This window comes from Manis pentadactyla, chromosome 6 (assembly GCF_030020395.1).
Source record: "Manis pentadactyla isolate mManPen7 chromosome 6, mManPen7.hap1, whole genome shotgun sequence".
NCBI lineage: Eukaryota > Metazoa > Chordata > Mammalia > Pholidota > Manidae > Manis > Manis pentadactyla.
Genome location: NC_080024.1, coordinates 143,546,063 through 143,570,905, shown reverse-complemented (window position 1 = coordinate 143,570,905; position 24,843 = coordinate 143,546,063). Strand labels below are relative to the sequence as shown.

The window sequence follows — 24,843 nt, the reverse complement described above, 5'->3', positions numbered from 1 at the left end:
GAGGCCTCTGTCAGCCGCCAGCATCCCGGCCAGGACTCCGACAGGATTTCTCTTGTCATTTTCCCATAAATACCTAGACCAGCTCTCAGAGCATCCTGCTGCAAATGCCACCTCTGAGGAAGCCTCTGGAAGCCTGCCCTTTCCCCTCTGCCAAGGCTACCGGGCCTGCCAAGGCCTCGCACCTGCCCACCTATACCTGCAGGCACTTGCCTCCATCTCCAGAGCCCTTCTGGCTGCCGTAGCCCATCAGAGCCGAGGCCTGTGAGGGCCCCAGATGGCCTCTGCGGGGCCCAGATGCTTCCCCACCCTGAGGGCGCCTTAGGGTCTGGCTGCCTTCCAGGGGAATCTGTCCCTGGGGAGCCCCTGTGGGCCTGAGGGGGGCGCTGCACCTGCTCAGGGAGCCCCTCCCCTGGCTGCAGAAGGGATCATAGCTGGGGTGCTCTGCGCAAGCAGCCCCGTCTCTAAGCGGCTGGAAAGAAGGCTCGCTCAGTATATACAAGACACCTTTATCTGCTCCGGGCCTTCCTGGCCTGACTCTGTGGGTGGGGGATGGGGGTAGCACATATTTGGAACTCAGCCCCACCCCGTAGTAATCAAAGACTTACAGGAATTTATGAAAAATTAATCTTTCTTATATATCAAAATACCTTGATTATTGCATTTGTTTTGTTTTATTATTTATTCATTTATTTATTATTTATATATGTATTCCATATTGGCTACATGTAATTAGATGGCCAGAGGACTGAATATTGATACAACCATTAAGGAAAGCAATTTGTGATTATGCTTCAAGAACCAAAAGACATTCATACCCTTTAACCCAGTAATCCCTCTTAAAGACATGCATTGTAAAGAAATATTAGAGCTGGAGACAAATGGTTACCTTGAAAACATTTTTCAGAGTGTTATTTATTAAAGTATAAAGTTGGAAATAATTCAAGTTTTTAGCAATAGAGGAAGGTATAAGTAAACACTGGAATGGAATTTTGTGCAGACATTAAAATTATGTTTACTTAAAAAATAAAATAGGAAATGTTTATGGCATAAAAACTATTAAAAGAAAGATACTAAATTGTATATGAAGAATCCTCTCAAGTATAAAAAAACTACACAGAAAAAACGATCAGAAATTTAAACACCAAAGTATGGACAGTGAATTCACCTCTACTTGAGTGAGGAAATGAATCTAGGGTGATTGCTTTCTACTCTTTATCCTAGTATCTTCCAATGTTTCTTAAGTTGAACATGCATTTTAGCAAGAAAGAATAATAAATCCTTTAAAATATGATGTAGATAATCCACACCCTGGGTCGCCTACCTAGTAATCTAGTAAACTAGAAATCTCTCCATGAATTATTGAGACCTTAGAGCTCTTCTAAAACTAAAAAAATTAAGATGATAAATATCCATTGTTGGAAAGCAGGTACACTGATGTATTGCTTGGGGCGATGTAAATTACTCCACTCTTTCTGGAAAGTAATCGCACAATATGTAACAAGCAACACAGAATTGTTGCTACCCTCTGACCTAGTAATTCCACCTGGAAATAGGTCCCCAAGGAAATAAATAAGAGGAAAATGTAGTGTGTTCAAAGCATTCATTGAGGTGCCATTTATAATCATGAAAAATTGGGAACAATAGATGCCGAACCATAACTGCAGCATATAAATCCTAAACCCAACAAGTATGGAGGTCACGTCAGTACATGGAAATGTTTATAAGCACAGTTAAATGGAACAAGCCGAGACTGTATATTACAGACACACTGATCGTAACTCTGCAGAGACTCAGGCTGGTTTGCGTAGGACAGAGATTGGAGGAGAGTGTGGAAGAAGGGGAAAGCTGCTCTGTCCAGCACTGGAGCAGTCTCTGCAGGGCCACAGGGGGAGAGACACTTGTCCCCGTGACACTCACGTTCCATGGATGAAGACGATGGCCGACGTGGTGAGATGGAGATGAAAGTCATTGGCAAGGTACCCCGTGCGGCTGCTGCACTGAAAAGAGAGGAGCAGAGGCGACTTCCTTCCTTCATGTACCACGTCAGCTCCATACTGTCTCTCCTTCCTGGACCCAGAGGGAGAATTCAGGAGGTGGCAGGGGATTTCCATGGAAAAGGAAAGGATTTTGAATTACAGAGATTTCATCAGATCTTTGTAACAAGCCTGGGTGCTAGCAATTACTATTACCATTTTATAAAATGGAAGTTCAGACAAGTTTTCTCTTGTTTAAAAAAACAAAAATGGTTCATCCGCCAGGAGAGCTGTGGGAAGTGGATTCTATCACGTGACATTAAGGTGTGGCTGGAGTCAGAGGGCTGGGTGTTCTACTTCCTTGCCTGCCTGCCCACCCCCCGAACTCCAGGTCAAGAGAAGGTGTCCATTTTGAAAGGAAGCCTGGCTCCAGACAAGCTTCTGTGGGAAACCCCAGAGTTCCCACACACGACTGACGTGAGACCACCGGGTCAAAGCCACATCGGCCCACAGGCTGTCCCTGTTTGTATGAAATGAGGCAATCACCGGTATTTCTTCTTCAGTGGAGGAAATTCCTGGGGCTGCTCTCTCCATGCTTCAGGGATAAAAGGAGCCTTCGCCTCCCTTCCCGCCCTCGGCACACTGTCGCCCAGTCTCGTCCAACCAACGTGACAGGTCCCCTTGGCTCAGCTGGAGAGATGTGCCCACGCTGGGGGGACTGGTGAGTACCCAGAGCTTGGAGGCCCTCACACCTCTGCTTCCAAGGATCCAAGGTGGGCTTCACCTCAAAGAGGGGCTGGCTTGTGTCCCTGCTGCTGATTCCCACGTATGGCCCAAGCATGTGCACCTGGGAAAACAGCCCAGACCATCCTCCCCGGGCCCCTGTCACAGACCTGCCTCATTTTGTACCTACCTGCCCTGGCGCAGCCGACCACGAGGGATTCACCACATTCTGGACCGACGGGAAATTATTTACCAACAGCGAATTCATCCACCACGCTTGCTGACAGGTATCCAGGTGGAACTTGGGCACTTCCCAGATGGGTCCCCAGGAAACAAGGGAGAACAAGCCGACCACAAGGCCCACTGAATACATGCGACGAGGCTGTAACCTGGCAAGAAAGAGCTGGGCAAGTGATGGTGACTCCCCACAGGGGTTCCATTCAGTCCCTGGGTGGGTGCATAGAGACGGGGGATAAGACCTCTAACACAGATTGGACTGGGTGGGCGACCCCCTCCCTGCCCACACCTCAAACATTCACACACTTGTGGGTTCAAAATCTTTTCTTGAGCACCCAGCATGTGCTGGCTCAGGTGCTTGCTGATTCAAAAATCCTATTACTCACTGAGCAGGTGATGCGTGTCAGCCACTGTGCTAGGAGCTTTTAGATATTTCTAAGCCTCAAAATGTTCCTGTCAGATAACTGCTACCTCTCTTTTACTGATGAGGAAATTATAGATCAGAGAGGTTTGGTAATTTGCCAAGGAGGCCCCGCTATGTAGCAGTCCTGAGATTAGACACCATTTCAGGCTCTTTCCACGTGGCCTCCCTGGGTGAAAATATCTGTCCTCCCTCCATCCCTCTTTTCCTCCCCCAACTCTTGGCTTTAATTCTTCCTTCCTCCCTTCCTCCCCTACCTCTTTCCAGGCAGGACTTGAAGCAGCTTCGAAGATGAGGAGTAAGGCACGAGGTGTCTAGTCCAGCGCTGTTCAGCAGAACATCATTCAAGCCACAGCTGCCACCTAGTTTACAGTTTCTAGTAGCCACATTTTAAAAAGTCATAAGAAACAGATACAATTAATTTTGATGATATACTTCATTTAGGCCAATATATCCACAACTTTGTCATTTCAACGGGTCACCAATACAAAAAATATCGAGCTATCTTATATTCTTTTTCTTGTACTAAGTCTTTAGAATCTGGTTTGTATTTTATACTTGCATCTCAGTGGGCCACACGTGTCTGGTGGCTACCTACTGGGCACCACTAGTCTAGAGTCTGGGAGTGAGGTCGTGTCAGGGAGGCATACACAATTCCGGCATGGATTCTGGGTGGGCTGCAATCACGGTCCTCTTGTAAAAGAGTACACTTAAAAATTCAGGGTAGTGCAACTAGAGCACGTGGCCCAGCTGAACCTTAGGACATCTTGGTGGAGGCGGCAGGGCTGGGCAGCGACAGATGGGAGGGCAGTCCCTGGAGGTAACCCCCCAGCAGAGTCGTGGTCAGCACCCTGCCTCTGGTCTGCACCCAAGACCCAGACCTGCCAGCCTCCTGTCCTCCCCACGATGATAACATCCTTTGTAGAGTGTCCATAGGCAGAAGGGTGCGGGGCATGCCGAGAGCAGGGCTGGAATTGCTGATCAAAGCCAGAGACAAAGGGTGGCTGAATATGTTTCAGACAACAACCCAGAGCTCTCCCTGGGACCTGGTCCTGCCCCATTAGCCATCTGACCATGCTCCCTGCAGCTGCTCCCACAGGCCTTGGGCTCCCTCCTTCCTCCCTGGCCCCCTTCCCACCATCTGCTGCCTCCCCCTCCCCGGGGAGAGTAAGTCAGCCCCCTGCTCCCCTCGGAACCAGAGTGCAGGTCAGATGCCCTCAGGAGGGAGCATGGTGCAGGCAGCAAATGCCCCCTTACCCCCCACCCCCCTGTGCAGCTGGTGGGGTGGGGCAGAGGTTGCTGGGTGCAGCAGGCCTTGAAGAGCGAGGTGCAGAGATGTGAGTTCCAGTTTTGTCTAAATTTGTCACCTGGAGAAAAATCATATAACTTGGCCCTTTCCTCTTCTATGGAAAAGGAGGGGTGATAATTCTCTAGATTTTTCTAAGGAAGAGGATGATTGCTGCCTTCTAAGCTTTCTGAGAATTAAATTAGATCAATAAGAAAGCAGTTCAAAACATTGAAAGCATCATATACATGTACATGCACTTCATTTTTGTCTAAGCTTCCAGAAGATTTAAAGTCTAAGTGGACTTGCAAAGATTGAAAAGTGCGATCCCAGCCAGTTGTAGAGGTGTGAGAAGCAGGTGTTCTCTTACTTGGTGGGTAGGAAGGAAAATCAGACAACGTCCATCAAAATGTTAAATACACCACACCACCAATTCCACTTGTAGGAATTTAACCGCACAAACATGCTCATAAGATGGCATAAAAATGCTCACAAAAAGTGTATAGACATTGTATTATTGTCCAAGATTGTAAAAATTTGGAAATTACCTCCATACCCAACAATGGAGACTGGTTAAATACCCACACAGCATCATTCCACACAACCTTTAAAATTAGTGAGGTGGGTCCTTGCATGCAAATAGAGAAATATACCAAAATTAAATTATTAAGGGAAAAAAGCTACTTGCAAAACAGTGCAGCATGTAGTATAATTCTATTCATGGAAAAAAGAATCCAGAGCATATAAGTACATGGAAAGGGTCCTCATGAATTCACAAGAGACTGTTAACCAAGGTGACTTGTGGGGAGTGAGACTGGAAGGGGTACCTTCATTTAGTGTACAACCTTCTGATGTTATTAGACATTTTTATCAATAATTTTTTTCCCTATAAAAAGCATCTAATTTTTAAAAAGTGGTTCCTTGTTGAAATAATCACGCTGTTTTAAGGGTCTAGAGCATCCGCTCTCCTCAGTTCCCTAGATAACCTGCTCAGATTTACCCCGAATCTGGGTTTTGCATTTTCCTGGAGCTGTGACAGCTCCCACATGCTCTCCTAGCCTCTGCCCTGCCCACTTACAGACTGTCACCATCCTCAGCCAGAGTGATTCTTGCAAAATGTCAATCTGGCCATGCCACTCCCCTCCTGGAATCCCGCAAAGGCTTCCTGTCTCAGAATAAAACGGAAGCCCTAAGGCAGCCCACAGACCAGATACATCCCAGCCACCCACGCCGCACCCCACCTCTCTGACCTCAGTCCCTGCTGTTCTTCGAGTTGCTCGCTCCACCCCAGTACCTTTGGCCTGAGGTTCTTCACACACAGCAACCATGCTCTCTCCTCAGGACCCCTGCACTGGGTCCCATGCACCAATCCTTCTTCCCTTAGAGCATTTTCTTCGCTTAGAACATTTTTTTACTTCCTTCAAGGTTCTCAACATACATCACCTTCCCTAACTACCTTTGCAGAGGAAGACCCTGTCTGGTTTCCTTCTCTGAGCTATCACTTTGTGGTGCTTATCATCACTGGCCTATTAGAAACTTATTTGCATATTGCAACTTAATGTTACATATTTACTTGCTTATTTCCAACTCTATTCACTAGAATACAACCAACCCCTCACCGCGCCCTGTCCTCCCTGTCCCCACTACCGCTTTATCTGCCTGGTGAGACACCCGTTCTGCTGCTCTTCAATCCAGGCAGACAAAGCACAGAGTCAGGGCTTGCACACTCTGTTTTACTAGCCCAGAAAAATGTTTCGACCCTCCCCTCCCTGTTTCATGACAGTGCAGTGTAACAAAAAGAGGCATGGACCATAAGTACTGAACACTGGGTCCCAGCTCAGCAGTAAACCAAGACTTAGAAAATGTATAAATGATACATTTGGGTTACATGAGCTTAAGTGTCCTTTCCTTCCTAACCTTCGACTGTCTTATTGCATCACTGCCACTCTGCTATCCCACTTCTTCCATATTCTGCCCCAGGATTGTATGCCCTTCTGCTCCAACCAACCTCACATTCATAAATAGACCCCCACCCTTCCTCCTCCCTCTCAGCAGAACAACTGTCCCAAGCTTCAACTAGCCCCTCTCCTGGCTGTGACTTATTTAATTTTTCTCAATATCATTAGTACTCTTATTCATAGGATCCAATTACTACGAATTTCCAGGAGCCACACAAATTCTGTGTTGAACATGGATTCCACAGAAATCTGCCAGTACATTTATTGAAACCTGTTACCCATCCGCTGAGATATAAGGATGTTTTTGCTGGTTTAATATTGTTCAAATTCTATTAGGACAAATACCAAGAAAAGTGGTACCTTCCACAGGCAAAAGTCATTAAACCAGCAAAAATTAAATGTACTTACAGAAGAAAATGATACCTCTCAGTTTAGTTTTCTTGGAAAATTATTTCAGAAGAGGGTTAAAGACTTAAAATAATAAATGATTATACAGCAATAAGGAATTGAGAAATTATACAAATAAGCCTACCTGGTAAGGTGACTGAAGAATATCTGAGTATGACATTAGGGTTATTCCTTTGTCTGAGTTCTGATGCATCTTTAAAAATGATCTTGCACTTAACCAGCCACTGAGAGAAAGAGAAAAGTAGTCCCAGGAATCCCATGTCAGTGATGCAGCTCACGGGTTGACTGATTTGGCTGTCTCTGCAAGGACAACAATAGTCTTCTTCTCGCCCATGCTACGTGCCCATGGCCCATTATCTTGGGCTCTTCCTCTCTCTGGCACCCAGGCTGAAGGAGTAGCCACTACCTGAAAATTTCCCAAAGACCATGGCAGGGATAACAGAGTTCTGGAGGGCCTCAAGCCAGCAATTCAGTGCTCTGGCCCAGAAGTGACATGTGTAAAGTGGAGCCAGGAAGTGAACTGCTACCAAGTGCCCGGAGGGAGCAGAGCCGGAAGTATCTGGTGAACAACACTGATGACGACCACATCGTCTTGTGAGAGAATGATGTCGAGGCCTTAGTTTCTGCAGCACCAGAGAACTTCACGAATGGTGTTGCTTTTTCTTTTCCAGCTATACCAAACTACACTCTGAAAAATGGTTTTTGAGTGAATGATCACATAGATAAATAAACAGCCTTATTAGGTCATAGAATCTGGACCTGAGTACCACCTTTCGAATAAGCCCACCCACCATCACAGAGAGACCTAGGTGTGTCATCTTACCTAGGCTACAAGCATCCTCCAGAGGACACATCAGCAAGCCACTTTCATTAGGGAAAAGGGCAGGTATTACAATTCCTGCTTACATAATCGGGAAGTTGGGGCTCAAAGACTCAGTGGACTGCCAAAAGTCTCATGAGAATTCTCACCCAGTGTTGAGGTGACTATGTCCCGATGACAAACTTATTACCCAGAATGTCCAGCTAAAGAAGCTGAGGCAATGTCTTCGAGTTATAACTTGACGGTAAGCAAGTTTGTAAGCACGTTTCCCAATCTTTTGACCTTTATACCAATGATCCTGTGGGTATTTCCCTAAGGAACAAATTATTTCCGATTAAAAAAGAAGGTGGTGGATGTGTTGTGCAGGACTTGGAAGGGTGAGGGAGGGTTGGGGAATGTTTTTATTCCCTGACAGCAAGATTTTCTTTTGAAAGGCAACAAGTTGGATTCACTATAATAAGAACATAATTTATAGAGACATGTGAAAGAGAGCCCTGAGATGCGGAAGCAGGACAGCCAATTCTGATTCCGGCTTCCTCTGAATTTTAGGAAAGAATGAATCGCGTCTCACTCTATGTGCAGGCATGTACCATCCAGCCTTGGAGTTCATAAAGAGGACAAAGAGAGAGGCCGGCAGGAAAACAGGCTCTGAGGAAAAGAACTGGTTGTAAGAAGATCCAGAGACCTGAGCAGCCTGGGAAAGAGTAAAATCCTGCAGGAGAGATGTATGAAGTCAACCCGGGACGTAGGGAAGGATTCCAACACCGTCTCCAGTAATGATCAGAAGTCTTCAATCTTACTGTGTAAACACATGAGGGATACAGTGGTTAAGACATCGTTTGGGCACTAAACATTGTATTTCAGTTTTAGTTCTAACTTCCCATTTATCAAACAATTAAAAGATTTTACCTCTTACTAGTTAATTGAAATAAACAGAGCTTTCTGCAACATGACATCATTTTCTTATTTTTTCACATTTCACTGTCAGGAGAACTGGCCACTTTACTATGGATTTGCATCAGTCCATGGACCAGAATTTGAGAACCACTGAAATAAACCATTTTGAAAAGTAAAAACACCCTTCGTAAAAGGCCCATTCTCGAGAGTCATCCTAGCACATTTCATAAACTGAGGACACAAAAGAGGAGCTTGTGACACGTGGCAGAGGTGGATGGAAGCAAAGACCAGGCGAGTAAACATGAGCCATTTAGTTTTTCTCTCTAAAGTGAGAACAGCAACACGTCCACACACACACACACAGCCAAACAGCAAGTACAACAGCAGAGAAAACACTGTATTACCTGATTAGGAAAAATGTGTCAACCTGAGATAGCATGAGCCACTCCGAGGATAAAGGCAGAGTGGCTCTTTAAGCATCCTCCAGCATATTATCTGTAACAAACATGAAAAGCAGTATCTGTCTGATAATAAGAGGAAAGCACGTGATTTATCTTTTAAGAAAAAGCAAGAGGAACATCTTCCGCTTTCAGCTGTACTGAGAGGGTTTTATGCATCTCCGTAATTCCCTTAAGTGGAGAGCTTGGACTGGGAATCAAAGATGGTGCCTGAAGTGCCTATTTGTAACTGAGGCCCGAGCTCCCCCGCGCTGCCGCCACAGTGCTGCGGCCCCGTACCACCTGCTCACCGAGCGGTGCTGGTCTCTGGGGGGCTCTTCAGATTACCCTGGGCTGGCCCCCTCCCCTCAGGGCTGAGGTATGCATTTGGCGCCCACTTAGGGGGTGCCACTGCAACAGTTGGGCCGAGGGAGAACACTGACCTACTACGAGCACATAATATTTACCTATGCTTGCCTGCTTTTCCAGGAGAAAAACAATTCGTTTCTGGCTTCACCACTCATGAGGAGAGGGAACCCAGCTCTTTGGACGATGAATGTGCAATACTCAGGCATCACTGTTCACCTGGTAACCAAGTGCCTGATTCATCCCCATATTCATCCCAAAGAGGTAAAGCAGCCGCTGGACGCTGGCCTGGAAAAGTCATTTATGGACATCAGAGATCATGGCCTGTCTCTGAAACAAAGGAAGGCTGCAGCCTCCTGTCCTATGGCCCCACATGCTCCCCCCCAACAAAAGTTGTTCTCTTCCTTAACTCATGAAGCTCAGAAAGGTTCATCAGTTCTCCGCACCCAGAGATAGCCACACAGTCATCTGACTGGTGTGCCCCGACACGACCCAGAGGAGGCTCACAACTCGGATGCCATTCAGTGCAGAGCATGTGCTTCCTGGTATCTGTGTATGAGGTACTGGCCCATTCTTCTGCCAAAATCAGCAGCACAGAGTATGGTCCGCAGCTCCCAGAAGTCCTGGGCAAGAGCGACAGTATCAGCGTTCACCCGGAAAGCCAGGCCGGTCCACACGCGCCCCCACCCACGAGAGCCAGAGCTCACACATCAGTGATCTGGCTGTTGCCGGGCACTCACTCCCCCATGAGCCATGACTGAGGTTGGTGCCCCCAGGGCCTTGCACAGAATATGCCGCCCAAGCTCAGGGCCCAGGGCTGTGGCATTGGAGCCTGATTCTGTTTCTCAAAGAGTTGGGGAGGAAAGGGGAACTTAGACATCATTAAGAAACCACACACTCTTTACAGCCAGCATTTCACTTGAAATGGCACCCCTGATGCTTTCCCAGGAATGAAACACTTGCAAACCACATCCTTACCTGTCAAGGTACAGGTATGGAAACAGTGGGGCAGGAGGCACAGCAACTAGGGTGTGGCCTTCTGGCCCTGAATCTGGCTGTCATTTATAGGTTCTGTGACCTCTGGAAAGTGAATTTACTTCTTTGTGCCTAAGTTTCCACATCTGCAAAATGGGAAGCAAAGCAGATCTTATAATCCTAGATCTTATAATCTTAGCAGATCTTGTAATCATAAAGAACAAATGAGATACTGTCCCAGCTACTACACCCATTATTTTAGGTCCTATTGCTTTAAGAATGGTTAGTTCCTTCTACTTAATCTACTCCCTTTAATTTTTAAAATTTTAATTTGACTCATCCTGAAAGCCAAGTAAGAGGCTGGAATCGTGAAACAGGGGCCTCGGGAAACTCAAGCCTGTTCCCAGAGACTCATATTTCCTCCTGGACATAGGTCGGTGCCTTAGATATTGTGGGCACAAGAAGTCTTTGCAGAATTGAAACTTGCTCACAAATGAGATCCAGCTTATAACCAAGCTCTGGAAATCTAAATTAGTTTCTTAAATGGAGGAACGTAGTTACCTAAAGAGGTTCCAGCAGTGTAAGTATGAGTTTTTCCATCCATCGTGGTCAGCTCAAATATGTCTGCCTGGTGGCACAAAGCCCATCCTTTCATGGAGAGGAATTTTTGCCCACTGGAATTGGCAGAGCCACAGCAGCCAGCCGTGTCTTCCCTCAGTTCCCCTGAGAGGCCGCGAGAGAGACCCAGGACCTGGGCTCTGCCGAGTCCCACCAATTCCTTAACCTCTCTGAACCTCACTTTTAAACTGAGCACACTTTTCTGGCAAGGTTGTTGTGAAGATTCGAGAACATTTGATAATAAATACCTGGCCCAGTGCCTAACTTGGCAAGTGAGTACTGAGTACATTTTACTGCCGGTATTATTTTTTTCCATCTAAATTTTACTTGTGGGTGAACTTAACAACTAGCATTTTTATAAAATCATCTGAAAATAACTGGTCTATAGAGAAGACAACCTCTCTAACTCTGGTTCAGTCATCTGTGAATGGAAAACAGGAATAAGGGGAGGACTGAAGAAACAGTGCCCATGACCAGGGGCTCTCAAAGTGGTGGTCCCTGGACCTGCAACTTCAGCACCATCTGGGAATTTGTTAGAAATGCACAGTCCCAGGCCTGACCCCAGACCTACTGAATCAGGTTCTTTGGGGATAGGGCCCAGCCATCAGGGCTGGGACAAGCCCTCCAGGCGATTCTAATGCTTAGATTCTAATGCTTCTCACCAAAGTTTGAGAACCACAGTGTATGATGATGCTTTGATAAAACTTGTAGTCTCTTTAGATTTTCTCAGTGATATTTACTGGGAGCCAACTTTGCACAGCAGACCAGGTGCAAGAGCTCTGGCTTCCAGGGGCTAAAATCCATAGCTGTTTACTTCAGAAACTTCCCCAGATATTCGCTCATGTTTTCTCATCTAACTAGTAAAGGACAGGCTCATGTAACAGGAAACCACTCTCAGCAAAGGCCATGATTATTTGGAGGATAAAGAACCAGGAATCCGGAACACCCAAGGTGGCTCTAAACTTCTAGAAGACCCTGTGGTCTTATGTTGATTTGACTCACTGGTGAGTATAAAAATATACAGAAAAAAATCCTGAAACTTGGGGTCTCTCCATCTCACTTTTTATTTCCAAACATTCAGGAATGTGGTATTTTACTCTGATGGTAGTAAATATAAGGAAAAAAGAAATTGCTACAGCAACAGATCATGGAAACTCCCCACTTGGAGGCCACAGTTAAATGTCGCTGCTGACAAAGCTAACACAACCTTAGTGTCCCGCTCATAGAGTCACATTTTGGGTGAAGAGCCTCAAGTTCCAGTGGCCTATTCCTGACACCATAGCTGGTACATGTGCCCTGGATCCTGTGATAGGGGCTTACGATGCAGGCCTCTGTGGGGTTAGCCTTCCCCCCGATGTGATAAACAGTGGTGGACTTGATGACTGTAGGCTAGCCCCCTGTCTGACCATTAGAAGCATGTGGCAGGTCCCTGGAACCCAGCTGACCTCAGCGAGGTCTGTGCAGCAAGAGGTCTCAGCTAATGAAAGCCATTCACTTTCTTCCCTCCCCTGGCTTATGAAGCAGACAAAATGAGCAACCAGTTAGGAGGAGGTAAGCACACATTATCTCACTTAATTCCTTCAACAAATCCCATTTGGGACCATGTGGAAACAGGTTCCCAGAGGTCAACCACCTGACCAAGGCAGAGTTAGAAAACGCAGCAGGTTTGACTGTGGATGGCAAGTCATGTGCCCCTTCTGCCAGGCCCACTGTGGAACCTCCTAGTGGCAGCCAGGGAGCAGGGAGAGTTCTCAAACCATAACAGGTGAAACCTAATTGAGCCGTCCTGACGCTTGGGGGAGGCCACCAAAACTGTCCTCCATTTTCCAGCAGGGCTGTAACAGAAACTAGTCAGGAAGTGGACTTATTCTGTGAGGCCCCAGAGGGCAAAACCAGGGCCCATGGGTAGAAATTACAGGGCTGCAGGGAAGGACTCTGTGCGTAAGCCTAACAATGAACACTTCCCATCTTGGTGGGATCCGGGGAGCTGCCAGGCTGGTGGGTTTGGGGAGGTGGCACAGGGCTCCCAGGCCCTCTCAACTGGTATATTATATTATCTTTATACAACCATGTTTTCTTTTTTTTTCGTATCTTTTTTTGTTTTCCGTGGTATTGCTACTGTTTTTGTTTTTGCTTGAAGATCCAAACAGCGTTGGACAAAATTATCACTATGCCTTCCATGTTGGACGAATTCCCTGAAGCTACCTGGTGATGCATTCATACTCTTCTGGTCCATTCCTTGAAATTATGTGTAATTTTAACCCCTCCATTGGAGTAAGGGGACAGTTATGTGCACCTCAGGAGGCTCTGCCAGAAATTTTTCCATGTGTTCTAAACGTATTTGCATAACGAGGCTATTTCTATTTCACAGAAAAAATATATATGTGTGTGGGCGGGGGGCTTGTGTGTGTATTCTCTTTGACTTGCCATATGGGCAGGTGGAAATAAAAGGTACTGTTCTCGATTTTTAACTAAAACAACCCAGTGTGACTCCTAGCTACCAGCTTCTCACTACCCTGTGCCAGGTTACCTATTTCTGGCTCAGGCACACTCTGCCGTGTTTTAATCAGCTTGTGTTGCACACTCACACTCTTAGCTTTGGTTTATGTGTAAATCATTTACCTTAGTGATGCCAGGAAGGTTCTAGGAAGCATCTGGGGGTCCCTGTGACACTGAGAATAGACATTGTGATCATGGGATTGTTTCTCAGAGGTTTTTGGTGGGACCCAAGCTCTGTTCTGACCTAGTCTTTGAGTAGCCCCAAAACACACTGGATAATTGTACCCAAGAACTAAAGCAGCATTTTTAGTGACCCGCCTTAACACTCTGATGATAAACAAAGACTGAATTGTAAAGAGCAGGGCGCCAGCCTCCTTGCTGGCATTTAGAAGCTGAGCTCAGCTTCACCAGGCTCAGCACTGTAGGGATTATTTTCTAACTGCATACTCATCTAAATCACCTCTGCTGTGTGGTCTTTGTTTATTAAAATGCAGACTTTTCCTCTGCTTGGGGTTCTTGACAATGAGAGGTGGGCCAGGCAATCCATCCCCTGGATTCTGTTTCTTGGCCCACTCCTCTGTATCTCATTCAGAGGCAGACTCCCACACGTGGCCGAATGTGCCCCACGGGTGGGTGATGCCCTATAGTCTGACCCACAGCCCCCGGCTGCCATGTGCACGGTTGCCTGAGGGCGAGGAACCTGCAGGGAGAGCCCCACGCATGTGACCAAGCCTCACTCCCACACCACGGTAGATGCAGAGAAAACAGCCCAGTGACAAGACCACTCAAGTCCCCTACTAAAATAATGGTGAATATTTAGAGTGGTTTTTAAGAATAAATAATGAAAGAAGTTACAAAGTACAGGCACACCTCATCTTGTTGCACCTCGTTTATTGCACTTGGCAGATACTGTGTTTTTTTACAAACTGAAGGTTTATGGCAGCCCTTCATCAAGCTAGTCTGTTGGTGCCATTTTTCTAGTTGCTCACTTTGTATCTCTGTGTCACATTTGGCAATTCTTGCAATATTGCTAGCTTTTTCATTATGAGTATATATGTTATGATCCTGGATCAATGATTATGATTTATTAAAAGCTAGCATATTTTAGCAGTAAAACATTTTTAAATTAAGGCATGTACTTGGTTTACTTTTTTTTATACATAATGCTACTGCACACAGACTACAGTGTAGTGTAAACAGAACTTATATGTGCGGGAAACCAAAAATTTCATTTGCCCCACTTTATCAGTTGGTTTATCACAGTGGTCTGGAACTGAGCCTTCAATATCTCTGAGGTCTGCCTATTTCACTAAACTATGATAATTGTAAAATAAATAAATAAAAAGCAATGCAAACACTGAGGAAGATGTTTATACCTTAGATGATAACCTTCATGTAAATGATGAACTTGAAAAAACAATAAGAACCCAACTAACACACACGGAGAGGGGAAACATATGAATAGCAGGTAAATGTAAGGAAAAATCGTCATGACTAATTTTTTTTAATACAGAGTAAGCCCATTTATTTCTTTCAAATTGGTAGTAGCTTGGATAAAGGTAGCTTTGAGTGCTGGTGACCAGTGACCATGCACACATGGCGTCCCCCTTGCAGGCAGTATAAATGTGGTTTTTAGGACAGCAGCTTATTAAATAATCCTGGCTATGAGCCAGCAAGTCTATTATTTTGTTCTAAGGAAGAATGCAAAATGCAAGCAAGAAGAAATGGCGAGACTGATGAGGGGTTTGCAAGGGAAGCTATGCCTCAAATAAAGGAAATTTATCTTCAGTGGTCCCATGATAGGAACAGAAATAGTTTGGAACAGGACACATTTCCCAGTGACCCTGAAACCCCATCACATTTGGGTGTGGCTGGCCTTCCACTTGAATCCGTTCTTGTTTAAGATAAATGGTGATCTCCCTGCACACGGGCAGCATTGGCCAGACACCATTACAAAGAATGCAAAGGAAATGGCTACCTGTAGTTGGTGAGTGGAAGTTGATAAACAGCTCCAACATACACACCCCAACCTGGTACCTTGGGCCTGTACTCACAGATACGCAGCAGCAGATGTGTCAAGGGGAACATTCCAGTAGTATATCTGGCCACACCACCACAAGGCGAGGAAGAATTTATTGTAGACAGAGAAGGGGCCCCAAATGAAGCATTTCTGAATCTTAAAATATCTACCAAGAGAAAAAAAAATGATTATATTAATAATACTTTACTTGGCAATAAATACTTTATACTTTCCTAAGAGCTTTCATGTCAATTCAAAACAAAACTTTGCCATTAAAAAGGGCAGCTGATTTTTAATGTATCTGATTTGCAGAAGGGAAAAATGGGGCACAAGGATGCTGAAACTCACAGGAGTAGGAACTCTTAGCTCAGCTGGAGGTGGACCAACAGGGGTCTCTGGAATTCTCTGCCTGCCCAGACTCGCGTCTTCTCCTAGCACACGGCTCTGGGGATGACAGTCCTAAAAAAGTGCCATCACCAGCTCAGGCTCTTTGTGAGCAGCTCCTCACAAAGACATAAATGCCATATGAGATGGAGAAAGGTGACAGAAGCCCACGATCTGGAGCAAGGGGCTGTCTGGAATTGGAGCAAAGAAGCACCAACTTAGGATGCAGCTAATTATCATCACTGCAAGACATAATTTGTAAAGATATTAGTGGTAACATTAGGGCAGTATCTCAAACCTTAGTGTGCCTCAGAATTACCTGGAAAGCCTAGTAAATAGATTGCTCCCCATCTCGCCTCCCTGCAAGCTCCTGGTCCAGGAGGTCTGTGGTAGCACCTGAGAATCTGCATTCCTAACAAATTCCCAGGTGTTCATGCTGCTAATTGGGGCACATGCTTTGAGAACCACAGACCAGGGACTTCCAAAACCTCAGCAAAGATTGGGGACATGGTGTGATTTAATAAAATAGTGATGCCAATTACAAATAACAAAAAATGCTGCTGTTTATTAAGTGCCCACTAGATATGACATGTTTTGGTCATTTTTTCTAATCAACAACCCTGCAAGGAGCTACTGCTTAGCTAATTTTACAGAGAAGGAAATTTCTGCTCAGATGAGTTCATGAACCTGAGCATAGTGGCTAAGAATACAGGTTCTGCAGTTTTGGAGCCTGCCACCACCCTGTACTATATGACCATGGGCTAGTTACTTCATCACTCCATGCCTCAGTTTTCCCCTTGGTCAAATGGAGATAACAGACCTGCCTCATAGGGTTGTTGTGAGAACTACATGTAGCAAGAACTATAAAGCCCTTAGAAAGTACCTGGCATTTGGTGAGAGCTCAATAAATGCTGGTTGTCTTTATTATTATTGCTGCTAAGTGGTAGGGACAGAACTCACCATATATCTGTATGAACTTGAGGGATGTGGCCTTCTTATTTCCTCATGCTACCTCACCTCACCACACTGCACTGCCTGGAGTTGCATTCAGGAAGCTTGAGTTTCAGCCAGCTTGCTGTGTGACCCTGGGCTCGTCACTTTACCTCTCTGGGTCTCATTTCCTCCCGTGTAATGAGGAAGGGTGGGTTGGATGCAGTGTATTCTGATGTTCCTTTAATCTCTAATACCCACTCTTCCCATGCATGTGACCAGAGGGTTTCTGAAATATCCAAATAAGCCACTCAAAGATTATAATATGTGATTCATTGTGATTCTTCATTGTAACCCAGTAAGGGTGGAGACAGAAGGAAGAGCTGTCCGTGCCTCCCAGCCCTGGCCACAGGTGAGGGGCTCATAAAGTATACCTCTGGGCTCCCGGGGGCACAGCAGCAGAATTCCTCAGCCATTTCCATTGCTCTGAACTGATGGTCCCCAGTACTTCCTGGTCGTAGTTGAATTCCCAGATAAACTCTTCCACTGAAAAAGAAGTGTCCTGATGGCCAGCAGGGCTGCTCCCCTTGGAAGTTCTGTTGCTAATTTTAAAGGAATCAACTGGCATTCAATCAAACACTCCACGCAGTGTGAATCAGGCCCCGCAGCCTGATGACCCGGGATGAACTGAGGAAATCCAATTCCTGGGCCTACAAAGCAAAGCCCGGCTCGACAGCCCAGAGGGACACTACTGGGACCTTCTCCAGACATCCTGCAAGGCCACCACAGCCACAACCCTCCTATGTCGCCTTTCACTGCACAGCGCACATTGGAGGCCACAGGGATATCCAAAATCAAGATGTAAAAAAAGTTTTGTAGTTAATCTACACTGTTGAAAATAAATTTTTAAAAATTGAATTAGGCCCCTACACGCAACAAAAAGTACAAATAACAGAATTAGGAATAAAATGATAAAGTATACCTCTGGCCTTCCAGGATTAAATTCCTGTACCTTCTGTTGTTTTTAAAAGAATACCTTTGTTAGATCTGAGTCCATTCCTCCCAAGAAGCACAGGCATAAGGGCAGCTCGAAAAATGGACCCAGTTCTCTCAAATAATAGTTTTTCTGCATCTAACTCATAAAGGAGGGCCTCGGAGGCCCCAAAGCCAATTAAAAAACAAGTGACAACAGACCTCACTCCAGTTGTCCCTGGGGAACCCTTTCCCAACCATCAGCGGTTTGCCTATGGAGGGAATCTGAATGTTGAGTCAGTGTCCAGACTGTTACAGACCCAGGGTATTCAGGTCCTCACTGCTGGGCCAACTCCTCTCTTCCACGGGGTCAACACTGCCCTCTTAACCCCAGAGCTGTTCCAGGCCAGACACTCACAAAACGATGTCCCTGGCTCTGCCCAGCTTCATCGCCGTAGCCACTTTGCAGTTTGGCAGTGACCTTTAGACCTCCAAATAGCTCTGGCCCAGCCAAGAAGCCAGAACAATGCTGGAAGAGTGTGTGTGTGTGTGTGTGTGTGTGTTGGGGGAGGCAGTAGAAAGGGTTAAACTCGAATACACTACACTGACTGTGTCATCAGCTTGGCCTCCAAACATTCAGGCCCATCCCTTACGTTTTAGGCCTAGGCCAAGGGTACACGTGGGCAGTTCTCACAGACCATCACAGACATTGGCCTGGGAACCATGCCAGGACTCTCGGAATGGCACTGCCCGTGGGTGGGTGAGTTTCCTGAGCTGGTCCAACTCACCCAAGGACCCCAGGCAGTGTCCTCAGGTCCCAGCATCACTGAGGAGAAGCACCCACATCCCACTCTAAATCCTGCCATAGTAATAGTAAGTAGCAAATAAAACCAGTTAGCAGCCCATACACATTCAATTAGCTGTGCCAGATTCTAGCTCTACACAGGGGAATATGAAGCTGTAACTGAGACCTTTTTTCGATCTGTTTCCCATCAACATCTTGCCATGTCCACCCCCTCATCACTGACACAGGCCAGCACCAATACTCCCTATTAAACTTCCCTTCTACCCTATTCAGTGTCCTCCACCCCGACTCCCTCCTTCCCTCACAGCCCCCGACGCCCACCCCCTGCCCGGAAGCTCTTCTACACATCCCCCTGTCCCTGGCACTGAAAGAGATTGAGTTTGTATTTCCTGACAGCATTTCCCAATAGCTTCAGGCCCCATATTTTCCTTACTAAATAAATTATAGGTTTCCCAGAATGAGTAAATCCCTATTCCTTTGATTCTCCCCCAGAGCACACATGAGATATCTCACATGAAGGCAGACACAAAAGTTCTCCACAAGTATTTTCTGAACTAAACAGAGACGAGAACATGGTACTCTGTGAAATGTTTTGGATTCCTTTTGAGTCCTTACCTGCAAAGGCACTTCTGTGGGCAGGTATTAAAATAGCTCCAGTTTCTCAAACAGCACTCAGGGTATTCAGGAGAGAAATTTCTGGGGGAAGAAGCCATCCCTGGAAATTCTAGCGCTATTTTTCTACTACACAGACCCGTGATTCTAATCAGAATGGGCAAAGCAGATGAAACCAGCCTGAAAGAGGGTGTTCGCAGCTTATTGGAAGGGACTGTTAAACATTGATGTAAACAGCTCGTACTTATTGCTTAGGGTTGCTGCACACTGGGGCAGTGTGATCACCCTATAATGTTATAAAAATTCCATCAGCACAGGAGACAGACTGCAGGTGAGTCCCTCCTGGGAATATGTAGCCCTCCAAAGCTGAGTCTAGATAAGACTTGCCAACTCAAGGTTAGCAGACCCTTAACCCAAGCCCCTTCTTCAGTTATCTGCTGTCCCTGTGGGCAGGGAAGTTGGTTTACAATTTGCCCAATGCTTATCGATACTATTCTAAGTGCAGGGCTCTGGGTTCAGTGACTGTGAGTCCCCACCTTCCCGACTCCCTGTACTCCCTGTTGTGTTTAGGGACCTCAGGTGTCCAGCCAAACTAGGAACTAGGTATTCAGTAGTGTTCTGGACTGAATTGTGTGCACAAAAGATGCTCAAGCCCGAACCCCCTGAATGGTGAATGTGACCTTATTTGGAAACAGAATTTTTTTTTTCAGATATCATCAAGTTAAGGTGAGGTCATACTAGGTTAAGGTGGGCCCTAAATCCGCATGATGACATCCTCATATAAGAGGAACATTTGGACCCAGAAAGACCCACAGGAAAGCATGCTTCATGATGACAGAGGTAGAGACGAGTGATGTATCTTAACCCACCTGGTTTGTGGTGCTTTGTTACAGGATCGCCCAGAAATAGAATCCAATAAGTAACCCTGAAATATGTGGATAGGAATTGTTAGAGAACTAGCCTAAAACTGACTTTGTGGTTGTCACACCCAAATTTTACCTCGAATGTTAACACTCTCATGTTCCATATTTCTATTCTCAGGAACTCACCCAAAGTGTGTCATTTGAAATGTTACAACATCCCTGGACAACCACACTGTGCAGTTTGTCTAAAAGCACTGTGTCCTGGCCTGCCCAGAATCCTTTTCCCTCTCGGTGACATTGGGCTCGGTTCTTCTTGGCTCGCCTGCTGCAGCCCTGCATGTAACTTCCCGGCCTCCTGCTCTGATGAATAAAATCTGCACAGACGGCTTCCGCCGGCAATTGCTGGGCTGGTTGCCCCACATCTGTAGAGGAAATATTGGCAGCTCCATCAAAAAGCTTTAAGGAATAGCTGACAAATCCTTTCCAGATGGGGACGTTTTCCCCTGGGCCACAACATTCCCATCTCTATCTGCTGCCTCTGTGCAGAAGCTGGAGAAATGTCTTGGCAGCGAAAGCTAAATTCCACTAACACATCCCCCCAAGTCAGCTCCTGACCAGGGCCTTCCCTTTTTCCATTCCTCAAAGAGAACCATCAAAAAAAAAAAAGTACTGATAATAGTTTCTAACCGTCCATTTTATTCTATTGTCAACCCTGGCTAATAAGCTTAGCATTAGCCAGAAAAACTAGGTTAACAGATAAATCTCTTACATAATAAGGAACGTTGGTTAACTCATTAGACGTAGAGAGTCATTTATTCACTTGCAGTGCTAATTTAATAACAGCTCCATACATTCATCTTTGTTTCTGGGATATTTATGGCTTATCTAACAAGAACTGAAATTTAAATTTGATTTATAATAGTTGGTTTTCTTTCTAATAGCACATAAAATATTTGGCTAGAGAGAGAGATAATATATCCAAAGCTGTAGGGATAATCATAAATTCAGAGGACAAGTTAAGGTTATTGAAAGCTAACTGCAATATCAATACTTAAAAGAGGACTTTTAATCATGTGTGCAATATTGTGATATAATAAGTATATATATGTGGTCTTTATCCCTGGTTTCTGGCGAAGCGCTCCTAAGGCCCTTGGAATTTCCTGAGAGACGGAGGTCAGAGGATCATCTGCTGTTATCCATAATGAGGCCCTTCTGGCCACACTTGAGTGTATGCTGATCAGCCGACTTTTGGAGGCGGGGAGCTGGTTGCCAGAGGAAGCAACTGTGTGATTAGAGGGTTGGGACCTTCAGCCCATCCCTGTCCTCAAAGGAGGAGAGATGGTCTGGGGATTGAGTTAATCACCAGTGGCTCCAGATTCAATCAATCATGCCTATGTAATGGAACCTCCATAAAACCCTAAACAAAGGGGTTCAGAGACCTCCCAGGTTGGTGAACACAGGGAGGTACAGGGAGGGTGGTACACCCTGAGAGGTGCCCTCTTCCCACATTGCCCTGCCCTATGCATTTTTTCCATTTGGCTGTTTCTGAGTGATGTCCCTTATAATTAGCCAGTAAATAGTAAGTCAAGTGTTCCCCTGAGTTCTTGGGAGGAAATTATCAAACCTGAGGAAGACGTCATGGGAAGCCTTGATTTGTAGCCGGGTCAGAAAGAAGTGTGGTAACCTTGGGACCCACCACTTACAATTGGCATCTGAAGGAGGGGGCAGTCTTGGAACTGAGCACTTACTTGTGGGGGCAGCACAACCTGCAGGGAGTTGGTGGCAGAAGTGCCTCATGTGAGGGAAAAGTCCGTGCATTCGGTGTCAGTGTTCCCTGAGTAGACAAACAGTGTTTTCCTTCTAGTTCTTATTTGGACAACCAGAATAGATACAAAAGGCACTAGTAGTAAAAATTTCAGGCTTCAAATTCTTCCTTTGAAAACTTTGAAAGTGGTAGAGGAAATCAAACCAGTTTCCACATGGACTAAATTTACTCAATCTGCGAGGTTAAGGGCAGAAGTGACAGTAAGTCTGCAAAGAGTTACAGCCAGATTGAACTTCACCACCGCCCTTCTGTACAAGACAGACTCATGCGTGGGGAGATTAAGTGATTTGCCCTGGATGGCACATCTGGGAGGTGACAACCAGGACTGAGGGCTGGGCTCTTAACATTAATCCACAACAATACCCAGTCCTGGCATCACACAATCCTCGTTCAGAATGGCCTTCTGGATTTGGCAGCTGACAGATTTCCACTCATGGGTGCAGCAGAGAACACTCGCACTATGGGAACTGGATACCACAACCTTCTTTCTTCAGGCCTAACCAGGCAGCTGTGGGTGAGGGAAGATTGCTTACATTCAGCGTTTTATTACATGAAGATTCAGCTCCTACCTTCTCCTTATTATCTTTCTCCACCTTCCTACCTACTCCCCCTCTTCCACTTCCAAATCCCCCAAAACTCCAGTCTTCTCACTTTGTTGGATTTATCAAGGTGAAAGGTTGGCTCCTTCCTGAAGGAATGGCCTTTCTTGGCTCCAGGGAGCTGGGGCTTTTCAAACTTTATGCTGAGAAAATGCTTTCACCAGCTACTCTTTCAGACCTACCCCGCTGAGGCATCACGGTCACATCCTCTTCGGCACAAGACTCTGGGACACACACGCCAACATTATATTCAGCTCCAGCCTGGGAGATGCAATGCCACAGTGTTCTTCAATTTTAGTGTTTGTAGCAACAATGCACGACTGTTTCTACGTCAGGCTGCTGCGCGACCCAAGAAGCAAGCAGCTTAGGAGAGGGGAGTTGTTGACTTCTCTGGAGATGGCTTTTCCATTACAGAGCAGTTCAAGTGAATATACAGAACACCAGAAGCACTGATGTTTAAATAAAAGTATGCTCTAAGGTGAAATGTAGCTGATTATTTAAAACACAGCCACCAGTGGGGGTACTCCGCCCCAGGACATTTCTCTGCCATACTAAGGTCATATTAAGAGTTAACAGTCCTGCAAATTTCAACAGAATTGCCAAGTTGCCATTTCTCTGTAGCAGGACACAAGGTATCAAGTAAAGATTTTATTCATAAATCAAGCCAGTAATTAGAATGCCTCTTCCAATAAAGAAAAGATCAAATATTAACTAGAAATTTCTGGGAGCCTTCTTCTAAACATATAACTCACCTGATTATGTAGTCCTGGCCTTTTGCTCTGATATCAATAACATTAATCTGCTCTGAAAACAGGTTATGGCATTTGTAAGCACTGATTAAACCCTCAAGCAGTCATTGTCATGACCTTCAGCAGGACAAATGGAGCTGGGTGATAATCTTCCGGATCTGTTAACCATTGTAAGACCCTTTTATAGCATCAGTATCAGAGGTTGGGTTTCTTATTGTTGTTTTATGTGATTGTTATTAGCCAACCAGTAATGTATTTTCTCATAGTGTTGTGTGACATTCATGAAGTCTATCTTTGTATTTAACAGGCAACTAGTTAAATACAGATTTAGGTTTATTTTCCCCAGCAGTAAAAGAATTAACATGCCTTGAAGATAGTGAGTCCTGTACCCTCAGTCAACGGATTTAGTGATGTAGTCATAAAAGTCCCATCTGCTAGGATAATCTCAAATTCATGCCTTGGAGCTCTGTTGGTGGGAAAGGATTATGGGTAATGAGAAGTCCACCCTCGCTTTGGTAATCCAAAATCTGGTGGTATGTCAGGAATTATGTCCAGAAACACTGGCTGGGACTTGACCTTGACTTTCCCACAGAGGTCATCCAGTGGTCTTGCCCCATACAACGTGGTAGGAGGAACATCTGAAGGCCTATGTGGTTTGTGGACATACATCTTCTGTAATGTCCCACACTCAGAACACACAAGTAAGTTTATGCCAACTGTTTACAATTTAGTTTAAATTGTTTGCAAAACATCTTAATAGTTTTTTTTTTTAATTACAAAAAGCACTGGGTGGAGCTGTATTGGATTCCATATCAGGAAGTTCACTTGTCCTTCAAGAACATGTACACAGGTCCCCCATGCTCACCTGTAGGATGTGAAGCTTACAGTATTGCCCAAGGAAGCTCCCCGAGGAAGCATGGGTGGAGATGTACTCGCTGTAAGATCCTGGCCTGTCCACGTTTCTGTTCAGAATATTGCTCCCAAGCTTCCCCACAGAGACATGCACTGAATTTCAAAACAAAAGAAGTGGGCAGAGTTAGCCTCCTTGTGTTAGTTTGAAATGAAAGGCACTCAGTTCCACCTTCTATGACTATCAAACTTAAATGATCAAAAACAGAAGAAAGACATATATTCAGATGCCACGCATCGAGCCTGCATCCACAGCTCCTCTCTTCACTTGAGGAAGAAAAATGATGCATGCTCTCGTGTTGGCTACATGGTTTGTTGCTGAAAAAGATGAAGAGTTCGAATTCCTTTAAAAAATAAAATCTATGGGGGAGTAAAAAGATATAACAAATTTGGTAGCTTTTCTTTCTCCCCCATATAGCCAGGAAAAGTATTCATGCCTTTAAAATGCTTTATCCAATTTTTGTGACCTTATTTTGGAGAGAGTTCATTTTTTTTTTTAACCTTAGGAGCAGAAGGGTGCAGTAATCAAGTTCCACAATTAATGGCACTCGTAGCCCT

At 45.4% G+C, this 24,843-nt stretch overlaps 1 protein-coding gene across 1 annotated transcript in view; it reads right to left on the bottom strand.

The window, feature by feature from the left end:
• LOC118907809 (O-acyltransferase like protein-like) overlaps positions 1-24,843 on the bottom strand; it is a gene marked incomplete at its 5' end in the record, with an annotated part of 43,393 nt that overhangs the window by 6,564 nt on the left and 11,986 nt on the right. Inside the window, 15 exon segments of the mRNA XM_057504342.1 lie at positions 197-536; positions 1,918-1,997; positions 2,920-3,143; positions 3,612-3,730; positions 5,188-5,244; positions 6,287-6,323; positions 7,130-7,171; positions 7,174-7,229; positions 9,127-9,151; positions 9,154-9,315; positions 9,972-10,101; positions 15,381-15,595; positions 15,672-15,803; positions 22,810-22,888; positions 24,242-24,381. Coding sequence (XP_057360325.1) covers positions 197-536; positions 1,918-1,997; positions 2,920-3,143; positions 3,612-3,730; positions 5,188-5,244; positions 6,287-6,323; positions 7,130-7,171; positions 7,174-7,229; positions 9,127-9,151; positions 9,154-9,315; positions 9,972-10,101; positions 15,381-15,595; positions 15,672-15,803; positions 22,810-22,888; positions 24,242-24,381 — 1,838 coding nt within the window.